This window comes from Pelophylax lessonae (genome assembly GCF_965119305.1).
Source record: "Pelophylax lessonae genome assembly, chromosome: 4".
Taxonomy (NCBI): domain Eukaryota; kingdom Metazoa; phylum Chordata; class Amphibia; order Anura; family Ranidae; genus Pelophylax; species Pelophylax lessonae.
Window position 1 is genome coordinate 16,217,273 of NC_138771.1, and position 12,112 is coordinate 16,229,384.

The window sequence follows — 12,112 nt, forward strand, 5'->3', positions numbered from 1 at the left end:
TGGTGGGCACTGCTGCATAGCACATTACACAGTGGGCACAACGCATTACATGCTGGGCACAGCACATTACATGGTGGGCACAGCACATTACATGGTGGGCACTGCATGTGACATGGTGGGCACTGCTGCATAGCACATTACACAGTGGGCACAACGCATTACATGCTGGGCACAGCACATTACATGGTGGGCACTGCATGTGACATGGTGGGCACTGCTGCATAGCACATTACACAGTGGGCACAACGCATTACATGCTGGGCACAGCACATTACATGGTGGGCACTGCATGTGACATGGTGGGCACTGCATGTGACATGGTGGGCACTGCACAGCACACGACATGGTGGGCACTGCTGCATAGCACATTACACAGTGGGCAAAACACATTGCATGCTGGGCACAGCATATGACATGGTGGACACTGCACGTGACATGGTGGCCACTGCATGGCACACGACATGGTGGGCACTGCTGCATAGCACATTACACAGTGGGCACAACGTATTACATGCTGGGCACAGCACATTACATGGTGGGCACTGCATGTGACATGGTGGGCACTGCACAGCACACGACATGGTGGGCACTGCTGCATAGCACATTACACAGCGGGCAAAACACATTGCATGCTGGGCACAGCATATGACATGGTGGACACTGCACGTGACATGGTGGACACTGCATGGCACAGCACATGACATGGTGGGCACTGCACATGACATGGTGGGCACTGCACATGACATGGTGGGCACTGCATGTGACATGGTGGGCACTGCATGGCACAGCACATGACATGGTGGGCACTGCACATGACATGGTGGGCACTGCACATGACATGGTGGGCACTGCATGGCACAGCACATGGCATGATAGGCACTGCACATTAAATGGTAGGCCCTGCATGGCACAGCACATTACATGGTGGACACTGCATGGTACATCATATGGCATAGTGGGCACTGCTCATAACATAGTGGACACTGCATGGCACAGTACATTACATGGTGGGCACTGCATATTGCACTGCATGGCACAGTACATTACATGGTGGGCACTGCATATTACACTGCAAGCACTGCATATGACATGGTGGTCACTGTATGGCATAACACATTACATTGTGGGCAAAAGGGAACACATTACATGGGGGGAAGCAGCAGCCTCTCCCACAATCATCACAGCCCCCAGGAGAGTTTTTGCACAATCCTCTCTCTCTAATAAGTTTACTAACCTCATTTGAGCAGCATGAAATATTTCCTTTCTCCCGGGCTTCTGATGGTTAGGATGACATCAGCACCCCTCCCCCTGACGGCTGCCTGCATCTCCTTTACACTGAGGATCTGTGTGAGTGTAACAGATCCTGTGATAGGAGCCAGGCATAGGCAGGAACAGGACTCAGCTGCAGCAGCTGAGACTTCTCTCCTTCACATGTGCAGTGCAGAGGGGACTTCTTCTTCAAGACAGCACACATAGCTATCGATAAGCCACTGGCATAGGCCTATATTCAGGGAGGGGCCTGGAGCTGCAGCTCCAATAGCCCCTATGTTAATCCGGCCCTGGGTGTCATGCTTGTGGCTGTCAGAGTCTTACTATGCTTAATGGGACTTTGTCACGGAACCATGAACCAGACGTACAACAACAGATAAGTGAAAATAAGAAGGCTTTATTGAAAATCAAGCTGTAAAGCAAAAGTCCAAACGGATGGCGAAACCGAGGCAGAGTCCTTGCGAAGCCAGAGGTCAGGAACCAGGAGGGTAATCAGACGAAGCCAGGATCAGGAACCAGCAGGGTAGTCAGACGAAGCCAGGATCAGGGACCAGAAGCAGCAGCAGTCTTAGAAGCATGTGAACACAGGAGGACCAAGCAAGGAACTGAAGCCACAGACCTCCTATATATATGAGCTAGGCATCCAGCTCCTCCCAGTGGGAAGGAGGAGCCGCAGGGTGGGAGGCTACAAGAAACCCAGAAAACAAGATGGCCGCCAGCACATGTCAAACGAAGGAGAACAGCAAGAAGGTAAGACCATGACAGTACCTCCCCCTCAAGGGCCCCTCCTCCGCGGAGAAAAGAACGGTTTCTGAGGGAAGCGTGCGTGGAAGGCTCGGAGCAAGGCAGGAGCATGGACATCTGCGGAGGGAACCCAGGAACGCTCCTCTGGACCATAACCACGCCAATGAACCAAAAACTGCACCCGACCGCGGACCAGGCGTGAGTCCAGGATATTGCTCACCTCATACTCCTCACGATTGCCCACTTGGACTGGACGAGGCCGAGGAACCGAGGAAGTGAAACGATTACACACCAGTGGCTTCAACAGGGAGACATGAAACACGTTGGAGATCCGCATGCCAGGAGGAAGCGCAAGGGCATAGGCTACCGGGTTTACCCTGCGAAGCACTCGGAAGGGACCAACAAAGCGAGGCGCCAGCTTGGGAGTGGGCACTCGAAGGTTGAGGTTGCGGGTGGACAACCATACACGTTCACCGGCCTGGTAGGAAGGAGCAGGCGCTCGTCTGCGATCAGCCTGGAGTCTCTGGCGCTGCGCAGAGACCTCAAGGGACTTCTGGATCTGTACCCAAGAAGCACGTAGGACGGAAAGGTGATCCTCCACAGCCGGAATATCCTGGGGAGAGAATACCTCCGGTAACACGGCAGGTTGGAACCCATAATTGGCCATGAAGGGAGACGTCCCAGAGGAAGAGTTCACCGCCGTGTTCCTGGCAAACTCAGCCCAAGCCAGGAGGTCAACCCAATTGTCTTGGTGATCGGAGACATAGCAACGAAGGAATTGCTCCAAGGCCTGATTGGATCGTTCTGCGGCCCCATTGGACTGAGGGTGGTAGGCCGAGGAGAAGGAGAGATGAATCCCCAACTGGGAGCAAAAGGTGCGCCAGAACCTGGACACAAACTGACTCCCCCGATCCGACACAATCTCCTTGGGCAAACCGTGCAACCGGAAGACCTCCCTGGCAAAAATCGTGGCCAACTCCTGTGCAGAGGGTAACTTCTTGAGAGGAACACAGTGGCACATTTTGGAAAATCGATCCACAATCATGAGAATGACCGTATGGCCTCGGGATGCAGGGAGGTCCACAATGAAATCCATCCCCAGGTGTGACCATGGGCGCTCCCCGGTGGCTATGGGTTGCAGAAGGCCCAACGGAAGGTGCCGAGGGGACTTACTCTGGGCACAAACGGAGCATGCTGCTACATATGCGGCGATGTCGGCACGTAGGGAAGGCCACCAGAACAGACGTGAAACAGCCCAGGACAGCTGATTCTTTCCAGGATGCCCGCGGTCTTGGAGTTATGGTAGGTTCGCAACAACCGAGTGCGCAACTCCTCAGGCTCAAAACATCTGCCGTTGGGTCTCCCAGAGGGAGCACCAGATTGAGCCGCCAAAATCTGCTCACCCAGGGGAGAGGTCAGGCTGGTGCGAATGGCGGCCAGGATCTGATTCGGAGGTATGACCGAAGTCGGAATCGACTCCTCCCTGGACAGGTCGGAGTACTGCCGTGATAAGGCATCCGCCCTGATGTTCTTGGAACCGGGTAGGTAGGAGACCACGTAATTAAAACGTGACAAGAACAGAGCCCATCTGGCCTGACGTGGTGTCAATCTCTTGGCCTCAGAAAGGTAGGTCAGATTCTTGTGGTCCGTCAGGATGAGGACCGGAACCACCGAACCCTCGAGCAAGTGCCTCCATTCTTTAAGGGCCTGCACGATGGCCAATAACTCCCTGTCACCAATCTGATAGTTGCACTCCGCGGAAGACAGTTTCCGGGAGTAAAACCCACAAGGTAGCAGAGGACCCTCTGGTGTTCTACGCTGAGACAGAAGGGCGCCTACTCCCGTCTCAGACGCGTCCACCTCGAGGACAAAGGGCAACCCAGGGTTGGGATGAGACAGATTCGGAGCCGACAAAAAAGGCGGACTTTAGAGCCTCAAAAGCTCGGATGGCCTCGAGCGGCCAGACCTGGGAATTACTGCCCTTCCTGGTCAGATCCGTGAGAGGCTTGGCTAGCATGGAAAAGTCCCTGATGAACTTCCGATAATAATTGGCGAAGCCCAAAAAGCGCTGCAGGGAGCGAAGACCACTGGGCTGGGGCCACTGTAAGACAGCCGAAACCTTCTCAGGATCCATGGAGAACCCCTCAGCGGAAATGATGTAACCTAAGAAGGTTACCTGGGATCGGTGAAATTCGCATTTCTCAAGCTTACCGAACAGCTTGTTCTCTCGTAACCGTTGCAACACTCGTCTGACATCCAGAATGTGGGTCTCCATGGATTCAGAATATACCAAGATGTCATCCAAATAGACCACCACACACTGCTGCAACAGGTCACGGAAAACATCGTTAATGAATTCCTGAAAGACTGCGGGCGCATTGCACAACCCAAAGGGCATAACCAAGGATTCATAATGACCGGTCCTGGTGTTAAACGCGGTCTTCCACTCATCGCCCGCCTTGATCCTTACGAGGTTATATGCCGCCCTCAGGTCGAGTTTGGTAAAGACCGTGGCCCCTTTAAGGCGATCGAACAGCTCGGAAATCAAGGGTATCGGGTAAGCGTTCTTGATCGTGATGCGATTGAGACCCCTGTAATTGATGCAAGGCCTCAACTCACCGCCCTTCTTTTTCACAAAGAAAAATCCAGCCCCTGCCGGGGACGAGGATTTGCGAATGTGTCCGCGTGAAAGCGCCTCCTTCACGTACTCCTCCATGGCCTCATTCTCCGCTACCGACAGTGGATAGACCTTGCCACGAGGAGGAACGGCACCAGGTTGTAACTCGATGGCACAATCGTATGGGCGGTGCGGAGGTAGGGCAACCGCGCGCACCTTATCGAATACATCCCGGTACTCCTCGTATTCAGGAGGCAACAGAGAGTCTGAGGAAGTACACAGCAACTTGACAGGCCCATGGATGCAACTAGCCCCACACTGCGGTGACCACGAGAGGATCTCGGCCGATCTCCAATCGAAAGTCGGATTATGCTTCTGGAGCCAGGGGTACCCCAAGACCACCGAGTAGTGTGGAGACGAAATAACCTGGAAGCAGACCGACTCTCTGTGAACAGCACCAATGGCTATCCCCACTGGAAGGGTCTCATGAGTCACGTGTGGCGGCAGAAGGGGTCTGCCGTCTATCGCCTCAAGAGCCAGTGGAGAACCTCGGGCCTGCAGAGGAATGGAATTGGCGGCAGCGAACACACTATCAATGAACAAACCACCAGCACCAGAGTCCACCAACGCCTGGGTCGTCACTGAGCCCCCGACCCAGGAGAGGACAACAGTGATCAGTGGTTTGTCAACACGGGAAACCGGGGACGAGGAGACTCCACCCAAGATCTGCCCCCGACAGGATCTCAGGTGCGAGCGTTTCCCGGACGGTTCGGACATGCCAACCGAAAATGCCCACCGAGACCACAGTACATGCATCGACCCTCGCGTCTCCGGAGTACCCTCTCCCCCTCGGACAGGCGAGCAAAGCCCAGCTGCATGGGTTCACCCCCAGCCAAGTCATCCCCAGGAGGCGTGGGAGGAGAGGGAGGCACGGGTGGGACAGCAAAGGTAGGCGCCAATCTGTTAGGAGGCCTCCGCGGACTCTCCTTAAAGGAAGGTCTCTCCCTGAGTCTGGTGTCAATCAAAATCAAGAAAGAAATAAGAGACTCGAGCTCCACTGGTAGGTCCTTAGCTGCAACCTCATCCTTCAAGGCATCCGAGAGACCATGAGAGAAAGCAGCGACCAGAGCCTCATTATTCCAGCCCACCTCTGCTGCCAGGGTACGAAACTCAATGGCGTATTCAGCTACGGATCGTGAACCCTGTCTGATGGACATAAGGAGCTTCGCAGCAGAGGCAGCACGAGCCGGCACATCGAATACCCTCCGAAGAGAAGCAACAAAACCGGAAAACTCTGCAACCACCGGATTGTTGTTCTCCCATAAAGGGCTGGCCCAGGCCAAGGCCTTGTCCGAGAGCAGCGAAATTAAGAAGCCCACCTTTGATCTCTCAGTAGGAAAGGCATGTGGCAGCAACTCAAAATAAATGCCCACCTGGTTAAGGAAACCTCGGCACTGAGTTGGCTCTCCCCCAAAGCGCTGTGGAAGGGGGGCAGAACCGGTCATACCCCGAAACACCGCAGGCGCAACAACAGGTGTCGGGGTAGACTCTGGCGCAACAACCGGAGCGGCAGTAGGAGCGGGCCCAGGAGCGACAACCGACCCATCGCCAACGGGAGCGAAATGAGCCGTCCGTTCAAGCAGGGTTTGCAACGCCACGGCGAACCGACCCAACAGGTGATCCTGCTGATCAAGTCTGGCAACCAGCGTGGGTAGCGAGGATGGCCCTGTACCGTCAGAATTCATGGCTTGGTCCTAATGTCACAGAACCATGAACCAGACGTACAACAACAGATAAGTGAAAATAAGAAGGCTTTATTGAAAATCAAGCTGTAAAGCAAAAGTCCAAACGGATGGCGAAACCGAGGCAGAGTCCTTGCGAAGCCAGAGGTCAGGAACCAGGAGGGTAATCAGACGAAGCCAGGATCAGGAACCAGCAGGGTAGTCAGACGAAGCCAGGATCAGGAACCAGCAGGGTAGTCAGACGAAGCCAGGATCAGGGACCAGAAGCAGCAGCAGTCTTAGAAGCATGTGAACACAGGAGGACCAAGCAAGGAACTGAAGCCACAGACCTCCTATATATATGAGCTAGGCATCCAGCTCCTCCCAGTGGGAAGGAGGAGCCGCAGGGTGGGAGGCTACAAGAAACCCAGAAACCAAGATGGCCGCCAGCACATGTCAAACGAAGGAGAACAGCAAGAAGGTAAGACCATGACAGACTTGTAAATCTGCAACATCTGTAGGGCCACAGTTTGCATTTCCCTGCCTTAAACTAAGGACAGTTTTTTTCGATCAGGTTTTCCCGCTTGGTGGCAACACTGCAACAAACGCCAGACAGCCAGGTAGGTAGCATTTTAAGAAGCAAGTCAGCAATGACAGCTTCCCTATTCCTCCTAGTTCAGGTTTCCATTAAACACCAAAGAAAACGTAATAGTTTCAAAATAGTTTGTAAAATTTTATTTACACACATATAAAATTGAAAATTGTTTATTAGGAATGAATTTGAAAGGGGTTGCTTTTAGATTGGACTTGGCTGGTGAATGAATTACACTGGAAAGAAACCAAAAAGATTTACAATGCACCGTCCCCATGGAGTTTGTTTGTTTTCTGTGTTTTCGTGGATTTCTTTTTTATGTCTCCGCTTCCTTCATCCACCTAAATCTAGAGCAGACATTGTGAGGGCAATCACCAGATTACAAACCTTCATTCCAACACTATTAGAGTCCATTCACACTAGAGCGACTTGTTAGCCTGACAAGTCGCGGTCCCTCACGGTCCATTGACTGCTACAGGACCCGTTCTAATAGGAGCGACACAAGTCGTTTTCGACTTAGAAAAAGGCTCCTGTACTACTTCGGGGCGACTTGCATAGACATTCATTTTATGAAGTCTGTGCAAGTCGCGCCGATGATGCGGTGCACGGGACTTCACAAGTCGCCCCCGAAGTAGTACAGAGTCGTGCCGCTGCAGTGTGAATGGGCTCTCAGTGTTTCTTCAGATTGTTGTGTTGTGTTATTCTATCTATTGAAGTCACATTGCTTATTGTACTAGTATTAACCTCCCTGGCGGTATTCCCGAGTGTGGCTCGGGGTTAATTTTCAGTACCAAAAGCGGTAACCCCGAGCCACACTTTACCCCAGAATCACACTCACCTTCCCTGCGATCCCCCGCCGTCCTCCCACTCTGTGCTCGGCCGATGCCGACACCTGTCTTCCGGTTCCCTTCCCTGCGAGCGTTGTGACGCAGGGGGGTGGAACCGGCGGCAAATTCAAAAATGTAAATACACCAAATGAGATGATAGAAAGCTGTGATCCTAACGGATTTCACTGTATCATCCCATTTCACCACAGGATTTCACCTGGTGACTTTTCCAGTGCCCTGCCTGTGCTTTTCCAATACTTTGTGCCTGGAAAATAGAGAACGACCATGGTGTCCAAAAAGCGTTCTTTTTGAGCAAAAGTGCTTTTAGACGAACTGGAAAACAGCGATAGCGAAAATGAGTTACTTGAAGAACTGAGCGATAGCGATTCGTGGGAAAATTGGTCATCAGGTACGGAAAGTGACGGCAGCGAGGATTCTGATGTCTCTTTCTGGCACATCGCTCCGTTGTAAATTCTGAAGAATCCTTTGATATTCTTCCCAAATTCCCCAATAAAATATATTCAACCTAAATATTGTCAGAGTATTCAGTAATGTTTGGCCAAATGGTCAGACATAGTGCTTAGAGCACTTGAGTGACCTTGTCCTTGCCCAGGACTGTATGGCACAGTTTCATGTGTAGTATCTAATAAGCTGACATTGCTGTACTTTATACAACTTGATTACCAAGTCCTCATTTAGCCTAAAAATACATCTCCCTTTAGCTGGGATTATCTTGAGAATTCCTTCTGTAAGCAATACAAGGCAAATAATCTAGTAGGGCTTTTACAGGTAATCCCCTGCTTGCCTCAGATTACGGAAGGGATAATTACATGTTAATTGTAGATGGGCTTTGGATGGTGGTTAGAATTATGTGTATACAATTCCCTGTCTGTCTCTGTGTAGTTGCTCTCTTCATTTTTTAAACATTTCAATGACAACTCACATATACAAGTTTGTCTTCAGAAGTTTGAAATTCCAGTGCCTTTCTCAACTTTTTTAATATGAAGGAGAGAGCCTGGAAAAAACTTGGAGGTCTCATGGAACCCCTGCTAGAAATTACTATATTTACAGCTCATGGTACATTAGTATGACCTGTGAGTTAATATGTAAGAACAGAAAGGAAAAATAAATGTGGCACACTTGGCATATTGGACACCCATGGCTGCTCTATTCAACAAAATTATTTTCAATAATGAAAGTGAAAAGAAATAATGATAGTAATGGTCAAAATACAAGAGATAGTCATTGAAAATGGTTGTGTTCCCTTACTTTGGTTGCTTCATCTTTTACTGTCTCCTAATCCCTAATATGTACATGTCTAATTTAAACCCCATTGGGACCATTTCCTTCCTTTTTGTGTAATTTACCTGAGGGGATGACATGACATATATTTAGCCTACACTGTCACCCATACTCCTTCCTTTTTGCTTACTTTGGTTGTAAGTAGATAAATGCTCACAAAATGGATAGTCAGTAAAATGCCAACTTACATTGGTGGTCTGTGACAGCCTACCATACACTGGCAATCAGTGGAAGCCTACCCTTCACTGGTGGTCAGTGGAAGCCTACCCTACATTGGTTGTCAGTGGAGAAGCCAACTTAGATTGGTGGTGAATTGAAGAAGAAACCTTATACATTACTAGTCATTGGAGAAGGGCCCTATTACACTTGTGAATAATGGGAAGAAGGTGTTTTACACTAGCATTATTGGTCTCTGTAGTTATTGATCTGGGAGGTAGAAATTGCCCATTGCTCAAGGAACTGTTATAAAAATTCTGGATGAGCCCTAGTTGAGAAATGCCTCCTTACATTGTTGGTCAGTGAAAGTCTACCCTACATTGGTGGTGAGTGAAAGTCTACTCTACATTCAGGGTCAGTGAAAGTCTACCTTACATTGGTGGTGAGTGAAAGTCTACCCTACATTCAGGGTCAGTGAAAGTCTACCCTACATTCAGGGTCAGTGAAAGTCTTCCCTACATTCAGGGTCAGTGAAAGTCTACCCTACATTGGTGGTGAGTGAAAGTCTACCCTACATTGGTGGTGAGTGAAAGTCTACTCTACATTCTGGGTCAGTGAATGTCTACCCTACATTGGTTGGTGGTGAGTGAGAACTACTCTACATTGGTGGTCAGTGAAAGTCTACTCTACATTCAGGGTCAGTGAAAGTCTTCCCTACATTCAGGGTCAGTGAAAGTCTACCCTACATTGGTGGTGAGTGAAAGTCTACTCTACATTCTGGGTCAGTGAAAGTCTACCCTACATTGGTTGGTGGTGAGTGAGAACTACTCTACATTGGTGGTCAGTGAAAGTCTACTCTACATTCAGGGTCAGTGAAAGTCTACCCTACATTGGTGGTGAGTGAAAGTCTACCCTACATTCAGGGTCAGTGAAAGTCTTCCCTACATTCCGGGTCAGTAAAAGTCTACCTTACATTGGTGGTCAGTGAAAGTTCACCCTACATTGGTGGTGAGTGAAAGTCTTCCCTACATTGTTGGTCAGTGAAAGTCCTCTCTACATTGGTGGTCAGTGAAAACCTACCCTATTTTGTGGGTCTGTGAAAACCTACCCTACCTTGGGGTCAGTGGAGAAGCCAACTTGGATTGGTGGTTAGTGAAAGAAGGACTCATATATTGCTGGTCATTGGAGAAAGGCCCCAATTACACTGGTGATCAGTGGAAAAAATTTATTTTACATTGGCACTTATAAGGAAGAATACCCCACTTACAGAAGGCTAAAAAGATGATTGGTCTCTGTACTTATTGATTTGAGAGGCAGAAAATGCCCATTGTTCAAGGGACAAACTTTGGAGGAACCCTAGTTGAGAACTGCCATTCTTTACAATGGTGATCAGTGAAAGCCCACCCTTTGTTCATGGTCAGTGGAAGTTTACCCTACATTGGGTTCAGTGGAGAATTCGACTTAGATTGGTGGTCAGTCGAAGAAGGGCCCCTTATACACTGCTGCTTGCTAGGGAAGGGCCCTATTATACTGTTGATCAGTGGGAAGAATGTCCCTAACTTTGGCACTCATTATGAAGAATTGCTTCTTTACAGATACCTACAGATATGGTGTCTGTAGTTGATGATTTGAGAGGCAGAAATTGACCAAAGAACCCCTAGCAACCTTTGGAGGCACCCTAGTGTCCCATAGAACCCATGTTGAGAATGGCTGGTAAAAGGATGACATTCATAGCAGATGTATAGTCCCAGCTATTGGAGCAGCAATATGGAGAAGGTCTTGTCATTGAGTAGATAGAGAAACAGAAGACATGCCGTCCATTGTTCTTCAGCTCCGCTGCAATACCAGATATGGTGGGATTTTATTGCTCAAACACCAGCTTGTTTTCTTCTGTCACACCTAGAATCGTCTCTATTTCTTGCACGCAGTCCTGCACAGAAGAAAGTCAATAACTAGTAAACTCTAAAATGAGCTGCTCTATGGATTTACAAAGACAAGACACTCATTCAAAATATAACCAGCAGATAGTACTTGGGGGTGGGGGGCATGTTATTTACAGTGATTTCCGTACCAATGCTCCCTTGTTCTCAATAAGAAATCTCAGGTTGACCATTAAATGTTAAATGTAAACCTGATACACATTACTAAAATGTTGCAAAGTCTTTACAAATCTCCTTTTCAAATGCAAAAAAAAAAAAAAATCAACTTTGTGTACAATGTAGCAAGCAATCAACGGCTCTAATTCTATAAAATACAACATGTAGCAATATTAAGTATTCAATAGTTTTTTTTAAGTTTTTCAGAACAATGCATGTAGCAATATTTAGAAGTCACTGGCCCATCATCCGGATGTCCACACACTCAAAACTACAACAGTGGGGCTGATTTACTAAAGCCAAATAGGCTGTTCACTTTGCACAGGAATTTTGCCTTAGCTTAGTATGTGGTACCAAAATACCCGTACAGCAGGGGCATCTGATTGGATGCAGCTGCTTTTTGGACATCAGTTTTCTGCCAGGCTCCTTTCATTTTTCAACTGTTGGCCTGGAGGAAGCACTTTTGTACAATGTACGGCCAGTGGCACCCGAGCTTCCAATATATAGACTTGGTCATATTGGCTTAGCTGTAGGTAAAATATAAACAAATCCACTTTATTACCACTTTAAAGCATTCTCTGCATTAAAGTAAAAAACCTTTTAGGTGCAGCTCCCCCCCCCCAAATACTTACCTAAGCCTGATCTCAGGCCAGTTATATGCCCAAGAGTGGAGCTGCTCTCTCTCTCTCCCTCACCACTCTTCAAGGGCATTTGCTCCAGAGTTTAAACTGGTTCTAAAGCCTAAAAATATTTTACCTTAAAGTGATTGTAAAGTCTCGTTTTAAAAA

General features: G+C 49.0%; 1 protein-coding gene and 1 long non-coding RNA gene across 2 annotated transcripts in view; one reads left to right on the top strand and one right to left on the bottom strand.

Annotated features, from left to right (window-relative positions):
- LOC309552212 overlaps positions 1-12,112 on the top strand; it is a 603,675-nt gene that overhangs the window by 542,909 nt on the left and 48,654 nt on the right. The window lies entirely within an intron of this gene.
- IQCH (IQ motif containing H) overlaps positions 10,951-12,112 on the bottom strand; it is a gene marked incomplete at its 5' end in the record, with an annotated part of 256,557 nt that continues 255,395 nt past the window's right edge. The window contains 1 exon segment of the mRNA XM_082253044.1: positions 10,951-11,158. Coding sequence (XP_082109170.1) covers positions 11,090-11,158 — 69 coding nt within the window. The 3' untranslated portion in view covers positions 10,951-11,089.